Source organism: Melozone crissalis, unplaced genomic scaffold, assembly GCF_028551555.1.
Source record: "Melozone crissalis strain CALT ecotype California unplaced genomic scaffold, PUWL_Pcris_2 ptg000029l_1, whole genome shotgun sequence".
Lineage (NCBI taxonomy): Eukaryota > Metazoa > Chordata > Aves > Passeriformes > Passerellidae > Melozone > Melozone crissalis.
This window is the reverse complement of record NW_026535807.1, coordinates 4,649,096-4,670,180: the sequence shown is the minus strand read 5'-3', so window position 1 is coordinate 4,670,180 and position 21,085 is coordinate 4,649,096. Positions and strand designations below refer to the sequence as shown.

Below are 21,085 nucleotides of genomic sequence, written 5' to 3'. Positions count from 1 at the left end.
GCCAGAAAGGCAGGACCCAGGTTCAGAGGTTTCCTGGTGGCACCCCACAATTCTGCCCAGGAGCCCCTGGTGTCCACAAGGTGACATTCAATGGACAGAATGTGACAATGTTGCTAGAATAAATAGAACCTTAAGATATTAAAGCAGCAAAAAGCAAGCTTCAGATCCCACTGAGAGTAACTGGATGTGGCTGACTGAACTTTCACAGGGCTTTGCCAAAAGAAAGTAACTTTTTTTTTTTTACACAAGGCACATGATTTTCCTTTGAAAATATGTTTACAGAATAGAGCCCATTGCTTCATCAGTCAGTGAATCCTTGATATTTTCATTTATGTGGTTTCTTATTCAACACGTGTTTGAATCATAAGACTTCTGCCCCTTTATCTGAATTTATCTGCTGGGAGCATTTTTAAGAGTGAAATGTCAGTCAGGTGCATGCCAGACATGCAACAGTTTTTTCTCTGCCCCCCGACTCAGTTCTCTGGAATTCCCCTCTGCTTCCTTCTCATTTTTCATGTCCTCTTTCTAGCAGAGAACAAACACAGGGTTTTCTCTGACCAAGGGAGCACAGTGAGGTCCTCCTTGCTTAGCATCTTCAATCCATTGACATTACACCAGGAGATCCTTTTATATCCCAGATGAGTCTTTGAAGACTCCTTGCATTTTGTTTGCTGCTCTGTTCTGGTTTGGTACTGGAAGGCTCCCTGCAAGCTTTTGATGGGTCCAGAACCAGACAGCAGCTGGTTGTGTTGCTGAAGTGCTTTTCAGGTGGGTTTTCCTTGGCTTTATTGACATAACGAAGGAAGGGACAACCAAAAGAGTCAGGAGCATGGGAAGCTGTGGGTGCACACCCAGACCTGTTAGCAAGCACCTCTTGTCCTCTGGGTGTCTCTTGTTTCTGATCTCTTGTGCTGCAGCTGCATGGAGATCTGAGGATGTGGGCAAAGCTGGAATGGGAACAGAATGTCATTACTTGTGGTGAATTATTTCTTCATGCTGAGTGTAGGAGAAACCGTAAATATATGCAATGGCACGGCATTAGCATACTTCTCTCTTCACAATAATAATGCAATTTTCTAGAAAATATCATAGAAATCCCAGCCAGAATTTGGATAAGTGAAATAGATATGTTTTTCCCACTGTTAGTTTTTCACTTAAAATAATACACCTAGATGTCACCAACAGCATGATGCATGGGCAAGAATGACAAAGAATAAACATGGGGGTGGTGTGATGCTGAGCAGAGGCAGCTTGATGTTTGGTGGTTTAGGCAAGGCATGTTTAGGACCAAAACACTTTATCTAAAATACATGATCTTGCATGTATGGGCCTGTTAGCTGCCCCAGAACGTTCTCCTGGCTGCTGTGTGCACTGATATCACAGGCAAATGTAGCTGCTGGCATTAATGCCTGTGTCACATGCACTGTATGAGAACAGGGCAACATCTGGCAGTAAGTATTTCAGGCCCCCAATCAGAAAATTGAGTGTAAGAGGAAATGTGGTGGTTCTGTTGTCTCCTGGGTGCTTTAAAAAACAAGACAGACTCAAGAATAAAACTATTTCTTAATCAGGCCTACATGATCTTTCCAGTATTAAGACTGCAGTGAGCTCAGACAGCATCTCCCCAGAGTGCTGACGTGGGGTTTCAGATGTGTCTGCAGTCAGCAAAGGCATCACCCTGCTGCTGAGGTCCAGGGCAGAGCCCTCTCCATCGCCCAGGGAGCTGAGGGACAGGGTGGCTTCAGCTCAGCCTCACAGCAAACCTGGGAAGGGGCAAGGTCAGCACATGGTGACATCTTGTTTCCTGACATTTGGATGTGCTGAATTTTACTGGTGATGCCCAAGCTGGGCAAGAATCCTGCTCACTCACCAGCAGTGGAAGAGGAGCTGCAGTGCTAACAGGGCCTGTGATTTCCCATTAATTACAAGGTGCTGTGATTGCACATTTACATTTGCTGCTGATGATGGTGTCTTTCAGAAAAAGGTATAGAGGATTTTACATGACTTTCAGCTGGAACACAGTGTCACCAACACTCCCCCTCCCAGGCTGGTGGAGCAGTTCTGATTGCCTGCAACACTTTATTAATAGACTTGCCAACATCAAGGAAAGGTTGATGAACACTTAGGATACAGGAAAGTGCCAGTGACTGCACCTTGCGCTGCTTCTGCTAATAATGTGTAGAAATGATAAATAATGTATTTATTTTCTGCCTGAGACAAGTTAGTGTCACTAATAGGTGGCCTTTCCTTGGGCTTTCAGAACAGATTTCAGCAGCCCTGACCTCTCTGATGCTTACACCAGGGCAGGGACAGGGGACTGTGTGCTTCTTGCTCCATAGTTTGTCTGGTAGTAGAGACCTGAGGGCTTTCATGCCTCAAACAGAAACATCTTTACCCAAAGAAACCCTTATTCTAGAGGTGATATCTGACCTTGGGTGCATTGCTCTGGAGAGGGTCATGAGAGCTGGTCTCAACCACATATTTGATTCTATCTCAGCCAGGTCCATCAAGGCTGTCCTCAGCAAGGACATCACAGTGGTTTGAGTGGTGCTTTTTGCACTTGCCGTCAATGAGAAATGCAGCTGGTTAAAAACCCTTCTTCATGGGGAAGATGATGATTTTCCATGAAGGGCTAGGCAGGTACTGAGGTGCCTTGTAATCACCTGGCATGAACAGGGCAAAATTTAGCTCTTTATGAGAAGCAGGACTTGAGTTCCTGGGCTTGGACAGCACCTTCTCCAGGCTTTCCACATATCTTGAGCTGTGATCCTACTGTGCTTATTCCCCCAATACACCCCTGGTTCCAGTAAATCCAGCCACTGCTGGGGAAAATTGAGATAGGCTTTATCAGCTCCAGACAGAACAATCTGCTTCAGAAATACCTCTCCCCTGATAGGGATCAGACCTAAATGATACAGGAACTCCCACTGGTTTGTATCAGAGCATCTGTGAGCCACAACTTGGAGCCTCCTCTTTGCCTTTATTGAAATGTAAAAGATTTCCGGGGGTTCTGACAACAATCAGACTAATTAGTGGGTGCAGACAGGGGTGTGAGGTTCCTGGATACTCAAGGCTGCTCTGCACTGCTTGGATGCCACAGGCAGGCAGGTCTGTAGCAGGGGCAGCCCAGGTAAGCAAGGGAAGGTGGATTTCAGGTAACTTTGGCTGCTCTAGACTCAACCCTTGGCTGGCTGCTGAGCAAGGCCTTTGTGCTGCTATAACTTCTCCTCGAGGCCTGCTGTGCAATGGCTTTCCATGGATATCACTGGAGAGTTTCCTCCATTCCCCCACAGCTGTACAGAGTGAACTTTTTACTTCATTTTACCCCAGTAATGGCACAAATGGCTGGGAAAGCAGACAAGATGAACTCCAGGTGTGACTTTGTGACTGACCAGCTCCTTGGAGAGGAGTCACCTCACTTCAGCCATATCCATGGAAGCTGCTCTGCCAGAAAATTGAGGCCATCTGAAGCAGTTTGAGTACCCAGCTCTCAGCACTGCATCATTGGCAGGGTGTGGAAGGCTGAGCCGTGTGTCTGCTCATGGAGTCACTGAGCTCTGTGCAGTTTGGTCCAGGCTGTGCTATTCTATATCAGCTCTCCCCACACAGAAAGGAGCAATGGTGCTTCCCAAAGGCCTGGCAAAATGGAAAGCAGCAGTGCGTGGTTGGAGCTGCACTGCTGGGGCCATGCACTGCACATGGCTGGGATGTGTGTCTGGGGACGCTGATGCTCCTCCCAGAGTGTTTCCCCATCCTCCTCACAGGCTGGCACTGATGGGAATGTGAGTGTTGGATGAACACAGAACTAAGGGAAATGTGGGGGAACAGCTGATGGAGGGATGCAAACAGACGGGCAAAGCCACAAAGGCATTTTACTGGGCAAGCTGCCTCTTTTTTTTTTTGCTTCTTGTACACACATATTTGAAGCAAACATTTAAACTCCTCCCTGGATTTGCACTAAGGGAAGGGCCATCCCTTCTTTGTGGCTGAGTGGCCTTTCTTTACAAGCAGGACATGGATTCACATTCAGCATGTTGGGTTGGGCTCACAGGCCTTTAACTGCCCTTTTCTTAATGAAGCCTTGTTAAACAAAAAGAATCCTCTGGCAAATGATCCTTTCCAGGTGGATGGAGGCAATGCCATGGCCTCACAAAGCCTGTTCAGATCAAATGCTGCCTGCTGAGACAATAAGGGGAAAAAAGAGTATTACATCCCTGTGGGGATCTGAAGTAGGCACACGTTCTGAGCAGAGCATTTTATGATCACTCAAGAAGAGTTTTGGGAAGTTTTTTTTTATATATGGGCAGTTTTGATCTCAACTATACATAGTTTTGGCCCTTGATGCTGCCAATTACCTCTGTATAATATGGATTTAAAATGCTTGCCACACTGTCTTGCTAGCTGAAGGCATCCTTTTTGTACATCCAAGAGTGTGAAAAGTAGCATGAAAAATTCAGCAAATTGGCCTTTATCCTTTAAATCCTCTGCTTCAAAAACCCCACAAGTCTCAGCAGGCTTTATGTACTAAAGACTTTTTTATTTTGCTTTGGATTTGTGATTCTCTCAATGCTTAATTTTTGTTTGAAGACAAACTCTTTAGGTGGTGACATAGAAATGTAGGAATATAGTAGATGAGGGAAAAAAGAGGGATTCTGACTTCAGGTGGAGAATATTTTAGTATTAATTAGAATAATATTTGATATTCTGATTTCAGGTGAGTAATTGAAGACATTTGAGGAGGGTTTAGTTTCATGATGTGTGTGTAAAGGCCTGTTGGAAAGCAGAAATATGAAAATCTTGCTATTTGAACTCATTGTGACTATTAATATTCATATTTCTAATGTTAAAAAGGTCTTGTTCTCTTCAGGTAGTGCTTGTAATAAAATATCTCAAAAGACACATGAAGCACAGGAATCACTCATGGGATTGTATAGAAACAGCCTGATCAAGTTTTCACTGAAAAATCTTTACTTTTTCCATTCAAAACTATTATTAGGCAGTGGGAAAGGAAACAAACACCTTCCCTCTGAATTGATGAGATTGTGTACTTTAAAAATGGGCTGTGATTTAATCTCACCTTTTATAATAGGATTTTTGGGAAGCAAATTTAGACCTGAGTGTTGTTGATGTGAAGATGGCTCAGTTTCTCAGGAAAGCTGAGGAGAATAAGGCACCAGAGACCAGGGCTGCTGGGCCAAGTCCCCTGTTCTCAGTGCTCTTTGCTCCTGGTTAAAAGCAGTTTCTCACATGTCTCTACAGGTTGTGCTGGTTTAAATACAACAGAGGAAGTTTGGCACAGGTCTGCAGTTTGCTTTTCACTTTAAAGCAGTCCAGTTAAACCAGTGCCAGTACTTAGGGCAAATGCATTTAAACCAGTTAACTCTCTAATCAGTTTAACTACCACTGATGCTGTACTGAATTACATTAAATCAGCATAAGTGAGAGTTTAACCTGGTTTATCTATGTCTACTCTGGCCTTTGCACCAGTTGAATTAACTGGATTTGCAATGCCTGTTGGCCACATGAGGTTTGGCCTTACAAACTTTATTCCACAGAGGTTTGCTGAGTTTCCAGCCCTTGCTGCCAGCCTGTCCATGGCTGTTCCAAGTGCCAGTCTGTGGTACCTGCTGGGATCCTTCCCTGCCCACTAGAGCTCAGCAGGATGAGCCTTGAGAAGCAAGACCCAAATGATTTCCCATTGGGGGAAATATGCTCCCGTCCCCAGGAGTAGCTGATGATACACAGCCTGCTGCCAGCTCTTCTAACCCTGTCCTTGGCCTTGCATTTGTCATTCTCAAGGCAGTGGTTCTTAGAGTTGTTCTAGCCCAGGAGAACCTCAGCTTTCACTCAAAGAAAAGGCCAACTCCCTGCTTCTCCCCTTGCAAATGCACAGTCACCACTTCCGAGCTGACTGGGTGTTACTGGCTGGAAGCCCAGCTCAGAGCTGGTCAGATCCTGCTCTCCAGGTCAGGCACTGAAGGCAGGAGTCCCCAGACTGTCCTCTCCTTCCTGCAGGTCCTGTCCCTCCCCAAACCATGCAGGACTGACCATTTGTCCCTGCAGAGGCAGCTGTGACCCCCCACACCCTCTGTTTGAACCCAGGAACATCTGCCTCGAGCACCAGGCTCAGTCTCTGGCGTGGAAATCATGAAGGCAATTCTTTTGATGAAGAACCAAAGGGAATGACTTAATCCCAGTCTAGGCTCTTTTTTTTTTTTGCCCTAAAGCCAAGTCAGAATGACATTGCTCTTCCAGCTTCTGTTTGTGCCACCACTGCTGTTGCTATCCAGTGTCATGAGTTAGCATCTGGAAAGAGGAACATGTGAAAATCAAAACAAGGGTATTGAACAAGAGAGGTTGTCCAGTTCCCCCTTGAATTCTTCTGTTACCTATCCAAATATGGCAGAGATGAAGAAAGGGAGGACTAGGAATTAGTGAATGATTCATTAGAGTAACATAATTCATTCGGGAGCCCCAGCTGCAGAATTAATCTCCTTCAGTTCTGCTGATAAAACCACCCTGGGACTGACAGGGTTTCAGACTTTGTTCCAAACTGATGACACATTCTTAGAAACTATATTTTAAAATATGAACTCTGCTTATTTCTCCTGGTGTATTCATGTAACAAGGGGGCCTATTTTCAATCTGAGAACTCCAAACTTTTTTCTAAGAGAAGCAAATGCAAACTTTGCAGGGGAATTACTATACCTGGCACTTAGCATCTTGTGTGGGGCAGGCTGTGGAGAGCAGGCCTGCCCTGCTGAGACATGGAGTAGCTGACCTGTTGTTTTCCCTCATAATATGATTTTTTGGATTCCTTCTCAAAACATCTGGTTGTTTCTGGCTGTCTAGCAAAGCCCTGCCTGAAAACTTACAAAGCTTGGAAAAATTATCTTGCTGTATGTGGCTGCTGTTTTTCGTGTATGTCAGAGATATGTCATGTCCTGCTCTTGTGACAATCAGGCTAAATGATAATTCTTTGCAAAACTCTACCTGGTATATGGACAGCAAAGCAGCAGTTAAATGTCCATGAGTTTCATCCCTCTCAGGCATTTTCCACCCTGAATGGAAGCAGGATTTCCTGTCTGTTACACTTCTGAGGTCCCATCTGTAGGGAGCTGAGAGGAGATTGTTTGGTTTCTTTTCCTGAGTGGGGAAAAGAAAACCCTTGATTGGAAAGCAGAAAGAGTAAAAACTGAACCTTATTAGAGAAAAAACAAACAGCACTCAGGGTAGGCAGAAACTGTGATTAAATAAAAGTGTGTGGGTATCACTGGGAGGTGGAGGGAGCTGAAGTCCAAACGAGGGAAAATGTCTTGCTTGGGCAAAGAGATGGGATGGCAGCTGGGGAAGGAAAGAGATGGGTGACAGGCTGGGAGTAGGCTCCAGTGTGGCTGGAGAAAAAGGAACTGGGACAAGAAAAGAGTTATTGGAGATGGGAGATTTTAACTGGCATTATATGTGCTTGGTGGAGCAAAGAAATGGGACAGGGATGTTCCTGTGAGACTCACAGAACCTCTCCATGGCTACTGGAAGCTCTCACTTAAATGCCCCCTTTCTTTCATACTCAATACTGAAAGCTTTTACCAAGTCTTCTTCCTTGTAGGGAGATAAAGAATGATAACTTTTTGTCTTTTAGTCTGCAGGGGTAAATTGCATTCTCTTCATGAATTTCACAGTGTACAATGCAGAGTATGAATGCAAAAGTCTGGGAACTTTCTTCACCATTAAATCACATGTCTGTTTATTTTTTATTTTGAATAGCAGCATTGACTGCTTCCTTTCCTCTTCACATGAATGCACAAATAGTTGGTGCGGGGGAATTCTTGCAAACTGGGAACTCTGCTGAGTTGTGTGTCAATTTTTTGCCTACTTATAGAGATATCAATCTATGTTGTTGCTCCCTGCTGTCAACTAGAGATCCCCAGACTGTGATTGGAGTAACATTGCTGATGGGAGAATCATTTTAAATGGTACTTGGAAGAAAAATACAAATGATGAGAATTATAAGTGAGGATATTACAAATAAGGGAATTGCAAAGAGTGATGGGGAGGGAAAAGCAGCAGCTCTGCTCAGTGTGCTTGCTGCACATTAAATTTTGTGCCCCATGGTATCTGAAAAGCATTGCTGAAATCACAGGAAATGTTGGTTCAGAATGAGGGAGAGCTGTCTCCTGGTAAACCTTTCTCAGGAGCTGCACAACCAAAGTCCTTCAGTCTCCTGAACCTTTGTGGTGCTTTCTCAGTCTTGATGGGAATTCATGCTGAAAAGGAGAATTTGCCCAATAAGCTGAATGCACTTTAATGGCTTTAGCAAAATCAGACCCATCATTTGAAGAATAACTGAACAATGCTGACCAGTGTCTACACGACACTGGGGAGCCCACACACAAGTGATCGTGGCTTTTGAGGGAGTTGTGTTAGTTTGGGTGAAAAATGAGACAGAAGTGTCACATAAACACTGAGACTGCCTTTATTGCTGGTTTAATTTCCAACTCTGGAAAGGACTTAGCAAGAACTTGCTTTCAAGCAATAGAAAAGCAAGCTGAGCATTCCCTGTGAGCCCTAAATCTGAATACATCCCTTATGAAACCTGACTTTACCTCCTAGAGAGTGTTTGGGACTTGCTCATAGGCCAGTGTCCTTTTTGGAGTGACAATTCTACAGAAATATTCCTAGTAAGAGTCTCAGTAGGTTATGCCCATGATGTGAATGCTAGATTGAAGTTCATGTTCTGCCACTGATTTGATGTTTTGACAAGTGACCCTTCTGTGTTTTGTTTTTCACTGCTAAACTGGATAATTGTTCTTGCTCACCTTCCTAAAGCGGTCTGACATTCATAACTGGAATGCAATCAACAGAGCTGTACAGAATTCCAGCTATAGAGAGTAACTATAGAAATCTGAACCCTGCAGCAACACAATAGTCACTTAATCTTAAATTTTACCTGATATATATTTTGGGGTTAATTTAATTTTCTTTATAGCAATTTAATTGTAATATTGACATAATAAGATTCAATTTTAAGCATTTTTGTTTTGGGGCATGCTTACGGATTAGTATCCTGCTTAGGCACAGTGGAAGTATTGTTCTTTCACCCTGAAAGATGAACTCTAAAATGATGATATAAACATGGATGACTTCTATTATGAATAGAACGCTTTGTATGACTCAGCAAAGCAGTGTCAAGGTCCCAGCTAGCCCAGGTGCAATGAGAAATTGCCTTGATCTGAACACCAGATTAAAACTTTATATTGCACGGAGGTTGCAAGACAGAAACAAAAGTTTCATGGTCTGATGAGAGGTAAACCAGATTCCTTTCTCCCTGGGAGCTGCACACACAGCTCCTGCTGAAGCTGTGGTAACTCAAGTGAGGCAGCATTGCCTGGGATATGTATTTGCATAAGAGATCTTTGCTCTTTAGAACTAGTGCTATAATTAAAGCAGAGCTGAAGGCTCATAAGCTGTACATTTTGAACAGCAGAAGAGAATATCTCATTTTTACACCTGGAAAAATAGAAACAAAATCATTGCAAAGAGATGAGTCCTGCTGTTTACTGCCTTCATCAAATCATGGAGTGATTCCTTACTTGTGAAAACACAGCTCCTCAGCAACACCCCCTAACCCACAGAGGCTCAGGCTGTAAATGTAGCTAGCAGTGGGTTTATTCTAAGTTGTTTTTAATTGTTTGTTGGTTGCCTTTTTTTTTTATCCCCAAAGCACTGTTAGCAAGCCTACTCCTCTGTCGAGCCATCCCAGCCATCTGCCAATGTGGGCTCAAAAGAACATTCTTCAGGGCATTATCCAATTTGTTGTATCTGATTCATTAAAGTAATTACACTTGCTATTAAGTCATTGCTTGGAGTTTGGCAGCTGCATAATAATCTGAGACTTAAATTTCTGAAGCAAGTTAAAATTCTTGCATTTATTTTATCAAATCCTCTATATTGCCTGAAATGAGCAGGAGTCCTGGCTGCCCAGGTGTGAGCAGTCCCTGGTGCAGCACTGAGCAGCTTTGGCAGTTGTGATGGAGGAAAAGGATGTGTAGACAAGACATTTTTTCTGGTGTGTTAGAGTCACTGGTGTTCCAGTGGTGTGATTTTAGCTGTGATATGTTGGCACCACAGTTATTAGGCATCAGTTACCCACAGCGTTCTCAAGTGTCCCGGGCCTCTGAGTTGTGCTATGACTTCATTAAGTGAGGCCAAAGCTCTGGGAAAATGCCACGGATGAAATTCTCTATGGAATTTCTGTACTGAGGGTGGTCCCTGCCATCCTAATGTCACAGCAGGTAAGGGGACAGGACAGAGCTGGGGAAGGTTTCTTGCCATCCCTGTTGTAAGTGGAAATTAGAGATGTCCTGAGTCAGTCAGTGCTGGTAAAAGGCCCCTTGTGAGCACAGGGACAGAGCCCCATTCCTGAAATCCATCTTCCTGCAGCACCAAGATGAGATGGCATTGAAACATTTCTGCTGGAAATAACTGATTTGCCAGCATAACTGCTGATTTCCTTAGAAGCCCAGCTGGCTTCAAAGGTTGCATTCTACTGAACCTTTCTTTGCCATGTTGACGAGCTTTGGACTCTTTATAAAGGCAGGTAAAGTTCAAAGGAAGCCACTTAGAGCTGTCAATTCTTGTGCTGGGAACTTAACTGGAGAAGTGCAAAGTCCTGGCATGCAAATGCTCATTGCTTTTGTACCTGTCAAAGTAAGTTACAGTAAATGTCCCACGCTCTGTCACCACTTGATGATCTCTGCTGTGGGCATTCAAGCCCATCACTGGGTTTGGACTCTTGGGTTTTAACTGGACCCCTGGCAGGGCTGATTGCAGGTCTGCAGCAGCGCGGGAATGCTGTTTGCAGCTGGTCCCTTCCAGTACTTGAAGGGAGCCCACAAAAAGAGAGACTTTTTACGAGCCTGTAGTGACAGGATGGATGAGGGAGCATGGACTCAAACTGAGAGCGAGCACGTTAGATTGTGTATGAGGACACTGTTCCCTCATGGGGAGGCGCTGGCACAGAGCAGCTGTGGCTGCCGCATCCCTGGCAGTGCCCAAGGCCAGGTTGGCCTTGGAGGGCTCCGGGGTTTGGAGCAGCCTGGGGCAGTGGAAGGTGTCCCTGCCATGGCAGGAGAGGTCCCCTCCAGCCCAAACGACCCCGCGGTTTTCGGGACACCCGCAGCGCTTTGCGGAGGGCCCAGGCCCGGCCGCTGCGGGCAGCGTGACGTCACGCGCGGCACCTGTGCCGTCAGAGCCGCGTGACGTCACGGCGCGGGCGGGGCGGCAGGTGGCGCGCACGGCCGGGCCGGGCTGGGAATGGGCAGGGAATGGGGAGGGAGGGACGGGCCGGGCGGGCGGCCCCGCGCTCGGGCTGACAGCGGCGGCCCGGCCCGGCCCTGCCCTCCCGGCGCGGCGCGGCGGGACTTGTAGTGCGCGGCGGGCGGAGGCGGCCGGGCCGGCCCCGGGGCGGACTACAAGTCCCAGGCGGGGCGGGCGGCGCTGTGTGTGAGCCGAGCCAGCGGCGCGGGGCGGGCGGCGCGGCGGGGCTCGCTCGGCGCCGCAGCCGTAACCTCCCGTCTCTCCCTCTCGCAGCGGCCGCGGCGACGATGCAGGCGGAGTCGGGGATCGTGCCGGACTTCGAGGTGGGCGAGGAGTTCCACGAGGAGCCCAAGACGTACTACGAGCTGAAGAGCCAGCCCCTCAAGAGCAGGTGGGGCGCGGGTCCCGGCCGGGCGCGGAGCATCCCCCGGACGGCGTTGCGCAGCGGGGCGGCCGCCGAGCGCTCCGTGCCATAATAGCGGCGTTGTTGGCGGAGGGCGGGCCGGGCCCGCGTTATGTAAAGGGCATTGTTGGCCGTGCGGGCCCGGCTGACAGCCCGGCAGCCCCGGCGGGAGTGGGGGCGAGGCCGGGGCCGCGCCTGCCCCGCTGAGCGCCGCGGCCGAGAGCCCGTCCGAGCGCGGAGCTGCGCACGGTCTGGGAGCTGCAAGGTCCCGTAGCGTCTAAGGTTGTTCTGGATTGTTTGGCTTTTGGTTGCTTGTTTGGTTTATTTTTGCGTGTGTTTGTTTTTCTTTTTTGAGCCTCAGCGGGTTTGTTACTTGCTTGGGGACTGAAAAGTTTTGCTAGGTAGGTCACTTTCTTCCTAGAGTGGTTCTTCCCTGAAATAGACTCTGTTTGCTTATCTGGAGCGGCTGCATCGCGTAGATACGCTCTGTAAAGGGAAATAAGGCGGTCTGTGTGTGTTTCCCTCCCTTGAGGGCTGTTAGCGACCCGTTGTCCGTCCTACTGCTGGAAGAAGAAAGTCAGTGCTCTCCCGCGCCTTGAGCATCCTCCTTGTCAGCTATGGCACGTTTCTCCGTCTGTGTTTTCATTCAAGGAACCCTCCATTTCACCTCAACACTCTCCGTAGCAGCACTCTGCTGAATATAAGGTCATTGCTGCGAGTGTATCGTGTTTGTAATCAGGTCTGTCGGAAGCCTGTCTCTATATTCACATTTTAGTTTTGAACGCTGCTCTTCGTACGTCATGTGTGTAGTGGAAAAATAAATAAGAATGTCAATGTTAAAAAAAGAAGTGCTAGAATGAGTTTGGATTATACAGCCTGTCAGACAAACTTCAAAGTAAATAAATGACTTTTTGATCATTTTCTGAATGTTTCAGAAACACTGAAGGTTTGTAGTAAAAGGTGTTAAAAATTCTGTTGCTGTGACAAGGGCTGACAGATGTGGGGCCGCCTCTCATGGCCCGTTTTCACAGCAGCCCTGTCTCACACTGTACCCCTGGTCTGGCTCACAAATGGTGCAGGTCGTGCTGATGTGCAGCCTGACAGGCCATCCAACCAAACTGAAGTTGCCAGAACTCCTTTGCTCCCTGAGGTTATGCAGGGAAATTGCCATTACCCAGGTAATTATCTGAGAGCCAGGCTAATGTGCAGAACAGATGGGGTTCACCAGCACTGATGGGTTCCAGCTGTGATGGAGGCAGCTGAGAGACACACAGAGCTTTGGGTTCAGTGCTTGTGTTGCCAGTGGAGTGCAGCAGTCATGAGTGCTGTGCTGTGGCCCAGTAGCCCTGTTTGTACCAGCTGTGTGTCCTAACTGGTGTGCAGGAGTTGTCCCTTTGTGGCTGTCCTCTCTGCAGTCAGCAGTTTGTCTGTGCTTTCCTGGTGTGAGCATGGAGAGCAGGTCTGCACTGGGGCTTAGGTGGCAGGTCTGCATTTGACATTGCACTGATGCTGCAACTGCTTTTGGTTCCTGTGACTTGGTGCTTTGGGACCCAAATGCAGCCTTGCATTGTTCATTGTTCAGCTCTCTCAGGGAGGAGTGAATAAACTCTCTAATGAAACGCTGGAGTATTTTACTGTCTTCTAATTGTTGTCACTTCAAAGTTCCCTGGAGTGAATTTCCCCAGTTCATCCTTACCTGATACTCCTGCAGAGACAGCACTGCGCACTCTTTGGGCTTAAAGGGGTCTGTCCTCCTGATGTCCTGGTGGTGCCTCAGGCCAACATCTGCCCTGGTGCTCTCCTCCAGGATTTCCAGCTTTTGGAGCAGGGACCAGCTCGTCCCAGCCTGCCTCGTGCCCCTCCACATGTAGCCGTGTGTGAGGGAAGAGGCAGCCCCGAGGGTGGAAGAGCAATCCATGGTTTTTCTGGCAGATAGTGAGCTGTCATGTTAACCTTGGTGTGGAGCCTGCCCAGCTCACGTACCGCTCGTACCTCGAGGGAGAGTCTCAGCTGTCTTCCTGGTATTGTGGGAGATGAAGATGCAAAGGAGTCAGGGGCCCTGCCAGGTCCGTATAAACCTGTCCCTGGAGCCAGGCTGATAAAACTTGACGATAACAGGAGGCAGAAGTTGCTCCCAAACCTGTTTGTTTCATGATCCTATCTCAGAGGACTTCTGTAGCCCTTCAGCTTTGCTCAGGCCTGGAACCAGTCTGACTGATGATTATCGAGGGTATCAGCATCACCCTGCTGCTTTCTCCTGTGGATGTAAATCAGGGGTAATTGCATAGCAGTGAGTAGCAGGTCAGCGTGGTGTAGTTGTGGGACTGTGGCCATGGGAATTGCTTTCTTACCCTCTCCACAGCCTGGCTCTGGAAGGGTGCCTGGGGAGCAGGCAAACCAGAGCTGATGTGAGGAGCTGAGTCTAAACAGCAATCTGTTCTTTTCCCTGGTGAGAACTGCTGATTTCCTAGCAACATTCAGGGCTTTCTCTGGTCTTTTTAACCATAAGAGTTGAGAAGCATCTTGGCTTACTCATAGCAGCTGAAACAGTGAGTACAGAGAAAATTTAATCCTGCTCAGAAATAGGTAAGAATGTCAGTGCTCTGAACCAAGAAGAAGCAGTTTTGTTGACCATTTTAGCTCAGCCCTGCTGATACTGCCATCCTTCTCCCAGTAACTCTCCTATTTGCTTCCTCCCAGATTGCTTGTTTTCCAATATGTGACATTCAGTTAAAGATTTCTCCTCTCCAGTGTGCTCTCGCAGTTACTCCATCCCTGTTTCATAATTCAAGTCTGCAATCCAAAGCCGCAAGGGGTCCAATAATAAAAGCTTTTTGCAGTAAATACTGTACTAACTTAGGCCAAGCCACAATTGAGTGCTAGAGGCCAAGTTAAAATGTAAGCCTAGCAAAAGCTTTAATCACAGAGGGTGGAGAGGATGCATGGGGCTGAGATAGATCAGTCAAACCCACACTTCCCAAACCCTCCCGACTCATGAGGAGTTGGATCCTTGGGCAAAGTAATACGTACATTCACGGGATCTCTGGAATTTGCCATGGTCAAATGTCTTTGAAAACTGAGATGATGTTTCAGTTGCTTTGGTTTCTCCAGAGTCACTTTTCTCTGTGGGAGGAAAATGGGCTTTCAGGCTGCCCAGCAAGACAATGAGATCTATTTTTTCCCCCTCATATTCAAATTTTATTCCTCTCCTGCCATATTCACAAAGTCTAATAGCTTTAATCTACAAGTACATGCACTTAAATATGTATGTGTTTATGTAATGAACAAGCAAATAAGATTTGTTTCCTGGAACAAGCAGTGTACAGTGAAATTGATGGAGTTTTATTGCTAAAAGTAAACACAGGTCCTGACGTGTCTGCACACAGTCAGCAGGGCACTGGAGGATTGAATTACATCTTCAATGTGGACACTTTAAATCATTTGGCAATGTTTTGGATGTCAACCTGGTGTCTGGAGGTAAAGGCTCTACAGCCTGCCATTGCACAGGGCACTCTAAACCAACCCAGATGTGGCAAATGCAGCAAAATTTTCTATCTAAAGTTGATTTTCTCCATGTTTTTTTGTTGTCTGCAATGTGTTTCCATTTGGATGGTCTGTGTGACATGGCAAGCACCAGCAAATTATTGTCAGCTGTTGTAATTTACTGCCATGCCCTTAATAAAACCTGCAGATAAATTACTGCTATTTGTGCCCTTTTCTTTTGGCTGTGTTTTCAGACTGGTTAAAAAGCACCTGAATGATGCAGTTACTGAAGTATTTTTAGTGGAAGAAAATATTAGGAAATGCATTTAATTTGCATGATAGTTTCTTAGGAGGCTTATTTTTGTTTTATGAGCAATAACATTGGGATGTAGAGTTTGTCATTATTAAAGCAGTGATGTCTTTATAAAATTCTCTTCATTCCTGCTGTCCAAAAACCTTTTCCTTTGTGCAAACCTTCAATATTTTACTCATATCAGATGGTGCCTCATCTCTCTCCAGTTAGGATCCTCGGTAAAGCATTCCTTTTTTGTTTTTTCCTATCTGCTCAATGCTGAAGTTTTCATTTAGTTAAAGCCTCCCTTTTAATATACAATGATTTTTGAGGAAATATTAATTTCACCATATAGACACACGTTTTTTAAATGCGTGCTTACTCTGGAGCCAAAGAGGACTCTTCTGAAGTGCCCTAGTGCCTTAGCCTGCAGATGATCAAATTTAATTTTGTAAATGAACTTTGCAGCGTGATTGAATTTGAACTTGATTACATTAGGCTTAACATTGAGTTTGTGCCTTATTGGAGGTAGTCTTTTCATATTACTGCTATTTATGGATCTTGTTCAAGTGTTTTATATTCTGGTTGGGTTCTGCAATGCAGTTTGTTCAAGCTACTGCTTATATCTGTTCCAGTTGTGCAAGAAGTGGAAAATATCCTTTATTTAGAACAGGTCACATGTTCTTGCATCCAGGAACCGTGTCTCAGTGTGATTAAAAAAAAAAAAATCAAAATGTATCTTGGAGGAACAGATTTAAAAAGTTCCTGAAATATTTTTCCGTCTGTTACAGAGGAACATTACATATTTTAAAGTAAAAGGTAATAATAGCTGAGCTGGAAGTGCTACGTAGGCCAGCACTGCCTGAAATCAGTGGTAAAAGTCTGAACCGACGTCAGTGGGAGTAGAGCTAAGCCAGAAGTATGTCTCTGAAATCTCTCCGGTAACATTTTTGCGACTGAGTCAATAATTCCATGTTTATTCTGCACCTCAAATTCGCTGCTCTGGGAAGGAAACCCTCACCACAGCTTTTTGTGCTTTTTTATTTTTGAAAACAGTCTTAAAAGGAAAGGCTGCTGTTGGAGTGTCTGTGGTATAAACATGTGGAGACAATAAGTGGTATTTCCGTATATTTCCTTACACAGGGAGCCGGTGCTGCTCCCTGTCTGTAGCACTGCATTTGCCATGGTGAGAGATCCTGGGTGACCTTTTCTCTCCTGCAAAACTCTCACTCTGTTATTTGCAGTAGGCCTTTGCTATTTAGCAAGGAAACAGAAATAGCCCATGAAATTCAGTTCAGCATTTGCTTTGATACGAACTATTGAGCGTCACCTTTTTGCTTCCCTGGCCTGCTTTCCTCGGGAGGGTTTTGTGTGGCTGCCAAGCTGATCAGAGAGGGCACAGATATTTTGAGGCTTGAGCTGGCTGCACTGACTGTGCATCTTTTAGCAAGCACATGTGTTTGCTTTTTATTTATCAAACTGCTGGCTGCATTAGTTGTGTACAAGTACGTATGCATTCTGCTTGAAATAAACCCATGCTTTTCTGGTGAGCTGGAAACTTCCCTAGCTGGCTGCCGTTGGTTTGCAGATTCCAGGTGATAATTTGAATCAATATATTCTGTCTCTTAAAAGGCTGAAAATAAGCCTGTGCAGCCCCTGCTGATGGAGAGCTGGGCTGCCCCTGGTACTGCTCATTTCCCCACATAGAGTGGAGGTCATTTCTGCTGGTACAGAATTTGTGGAGCTGCTGTGAATCTGTCCACTGTCATTAACAAGTAATTGCAGAGCCTCTTGTGCACTGTGTATGTTTTTATTTGGCACTTAGGGCAATGTATCAGAGTCCTTCCCAGCACGGTGGTAGGCAGCATGACTAATTCCTGCTGTACAGCCTGGTCAGGATCTAGAAGAAAACTGGAAGTGAGAGCAGAAGAGATTTGCAGATGCACTATTTTGCAAGCAAATTCAGCCTCTTAAACTTGTTCTCTGATTAAAAGTTGATTGGGGAAAAATCAGTACAGCTGCTTAAAAATGAGGGCACAGGAGAAACCTGTTCTGACTTAACGATGCTGTCCTGTTTCTGCATTTGCTTTTAAAAGCAACATGCTTTAAGACTTGGAAAATCAAACAGAAGGAGTAATTTTCTGTTTACTTTTCTGCTAAAAAAATTGAAATTGTGTGTTGGCTGTTAATTGTGTTCTGTGAACAATCTGCTGTTTCAGTGTTGGGAACAAAATGAGAGTCCAACTTCCATTAAGCTGGTCAGGCTCTTGGCCATTATTGTCTGTCTCGTTCTATTTTGGATTCAAAAAGTTTTTGAAATACACAGGCTGTAACATTTTTGCTTGGAAAAATTAACTATCTTTTAATATAGTTTTTTGCTGGAACAAAGACAACATGATTAAGCAGCCTGGCATGGCAGATTTTGCTGGACAGTTAACTGTTGCATCACTATCATATTATACAAGAGCTGTGATGATTTATTTTTTATAATCTCTAGTTAAACAGTAACAGCACAACTGATGGCTTGTGTGTAGTTTTACACTTCATTTCATACTGGTGAAAAAAAAGAAAACTAGCACAGGAAAATGAATTTTATTGCATATTCACAATATAATTATGCCACTGCTTTATCTGCAACAGCTGTGAAAAAGCTGATGCTGTTTTGAGTGTCAAGATTGAAATATTCGGGGTTACTGGAGCCAAAGTCTTGGAAGAGGTGCTCCTGTTCTCCAGTCCATCTGAGGCAGGAGTTAAGTGCAGTTTTCAGTGTTAGGCACCCCAAGGCTCTGCTTGCTGTGGGTGGGCACAAACAGTTCTGGGTGCCTTTTGAAAGGCTCTGTCTCAGTGTCTTTGCCCAGAAATTCACCTTGTGACTTGCATAGATTTTAGTCACTGCTACCTGTGGGCTTCACCTGAGAAGAGGTGTTTCAGAGAGGCCACAGTAGTGTCCAGGTGAAACAGGATAGTGTGGGTGTCACTGGTACAGGCACAAAAAAGGTGACAATTACTAAGGAGGGCTTGCGCTACAACTCTCAGCTAGTACCTCAACATTGACAGTGCCCTTGGACGGAGCTCACTTTTTCTGGTAACATCCCTGCTGCAAGGCCTGCTCTAGTGTTTGTGTTAGCAGCTTTCTGCCAAGCATGCAAGCCAGGGGCTGGTGGTTTTTAGCTTTTTTCCTTCAGTGGTAAGTGGTTATGTAGAAATACTCTCTGTAGACTCCCCCCCACCCTGCCCTGCTGCTCGCAGCTGCTGCATGGACTGGACTGGCAGGTTGAAGGGCAAAATTGTGTTGCTGTGATATATAATTACTTCTTGCAGCATGAGCCAACAGAGCAGCTTGCTGTGATGATTGTTACGTGTACTGCTATGTAAAACAGAATGCAAGTGTAATGTGGGGTTCGGGTTAGTATTTTAATGTTGTAATTAGCAGCCTCTAACTGTAAACAAGTTTTTTTTAAATCAGTTCCCATGAAGATTATTCCTTTACAATGCAGGCAGACATACATTTGCAGATGTGGGGTTTGTGGATTCTGTGCTCCATGCAGAAATGAGCATCAAGAACAAACAAGTGCCTTTGTTTTAGACCCTTTTTCTCTTACTCTGGAGCACCTCAGGTGCAGTGTCAGGTGGCTGGAGCCCAGTCCTGCAGTTGGTATTTCATAGGGATATTACAACTCAGGGAAACAGTTGCTTTGGGGACGATGCTGCAGCTGCCACCTCTGGGAAGACTTGGATTCATCCTCCTCAACTGCTCCCCAAAACATACTGATCTAAATTCACAGGTACGTTGCACCTTCCTTTGTGCTGCTCTTCTGGCAGAAAATGGGCATAAACCCACCTGAACCTGCTGTTTGGGCTGGTGTGGCCAGGGGGAGCATTCTGGGGGTCTGGTCTTCTCAGACCACCCTGTGAGGCTGCTTCTGAAGAGAGCACTGAAGTTTTGAAAGGACGTCTGTGTCTGTTTAAACCTACAAAAGCAATCTCTGTGTGCAAGGATTACGTGCCTGGTTTGGCCTACTGTTACATTAAGGAATTTATTTGGGGTCAATTCTGAGAAAATCCGGGTGAATATTGGTTATTTTGGGTTCCTGGAAAGATGTTGATAATCTGAGATATTTAGGTGCTGGAATCTTGCCAGTTTTAATGTGTTTAAAGCAGAATGATGATAACTTAGTATATTGTTAAAGCTTGCCTGTAACCCAAATGCTGAGATGCTGTCTCTTTTCTCTGCAAATATGTGACAGCACAAACTGCTGGAGGAATGGGGGAAACAAATAGGGCAGGGGAATTGGGGTCTGGAGGTGAGAGAAAAGTAGCAAGAAGTAGGAACAACCAGAATGTCCCAAGTGAAGGATGCTTTGTAGGATGGAGATTGGAGCAATCTTTGTTACAAATTTTACTGCCAGCTGTCCTGTTGTAACATATAAACACATAAAACAGGAACTGCTGTGATCCTCCCTGGAAGAGAAGCAGCCAGCTAGGAAACTTGGGCTGGAGGTACTGTTTCAGGGTGAGAAGGTGGGAGCAGACTGAGGAAGCTGTCAGGTGGTGAGAAGTTGGGAATATGGGCAAGGGGAACATGTGGTTCTGGGGCTTCAAACTGGGAGGTCAGAATAATGCCATGGAAGTGGAAAAGGATCTGAGTGGGAGAGCCTAGCTGAGCATGTTTTGTGCACATGTACTATTTCCTTTCAGCATTCTTTGGGTTTTTCTCTAAATAAAGGAGAAAGCTTGTATAAAATATGACTTTGGAAATGCTTTTTCTGGATGTGTTGCTGCATGGTAATATGCATCTGTAAAGCCAAATTAGGAATACAAACCCTTTCTGTAATGTTTGTGAACTTCGGTCTGGATGAAAGTTGCAACCTGAGAGAGTGAAATAGAATGGAATTGACATGTGCGCACATGCAGGAGGGAATGGTCTTAGAGAAAAGCAAAGGGAAAAACAAAATTCGGGGCTGTTCATTGGAAATTGGAAGGAGTTCAGGGGCCTGTGGGTCTCTTGCAGTGTGTCCCTTGGATGCCATTAACTACTGTGTTTGGGTTTCTGCTCAGTCTAGCAAGCTTTATTTTATTTGTAGCAAATATTTACAACTCTGCCCGAGCTCACCCAGCTAAATGCACATTCCAGCTGTCAGTCTGTCTAGTGAAGCCACAGGCGCGGTTCACAAGAGTTGCTGGGATCATTTATTTATTTATTGCTGTTGTATCACGAAGGTTGCTATCAGATAAATAATTATTCCACCCTTGGAGAAGGTACGTTGTAAATCTGCTAAGCTGCTCCTTTGTTTGTTAGGCCTGTGCATAATGAGTTTGGAATTTAAGATGAGTAGTGTGCAGTGCAAAGTGCTCATTTTGTGACCTCATCTCGGCCGGGCTGGCCTGCCCCTGCACCTGTCACATCCTGTGGGACACTCGGGGCTGTGCTCATTAGGGGAGCTCCGGCTTAGCCTTGCGTCATCTCATTTCTGTGCCTTCTGCTGCCTAGTGGAATTCACAAAAACCCCACGAGGTGGGTGTCTGGGTTCCTCAAAGAACTCAGGGTGGCTTCAGGATGAGCTGGTGAGCGCTGGCCTGGAGCTGGGCAA

At 45.7% G+C, this 21,085-nt stretch overlaps 1 protein-coding gene across 1 annotated transcript in view; it reads left to right on the top strand.

Annotated features, from left to right (window-relative positions):
- The first annotated feature begins 11,517 nt into the window (after nt 1-11,517).
- Nucleotides 11,518-21,085, top strand: part of MITF (melanocyte inducing transcription factor) — a 97,231-nt gene continuing 87,663 nt past the window's right edge. The window contains exon 1 of the mRNA XM_054280969.1: nt 11,518-11,707. Within this exon, the coding sequence (XP_054136944.1) occupies nt 11,604-11,707 (104 nt within the window). The 5' untranslated portion in view covers nt 11,518-11,603. The remainder of the gene's footprint in view (nt 11,708-21,085) is intronic.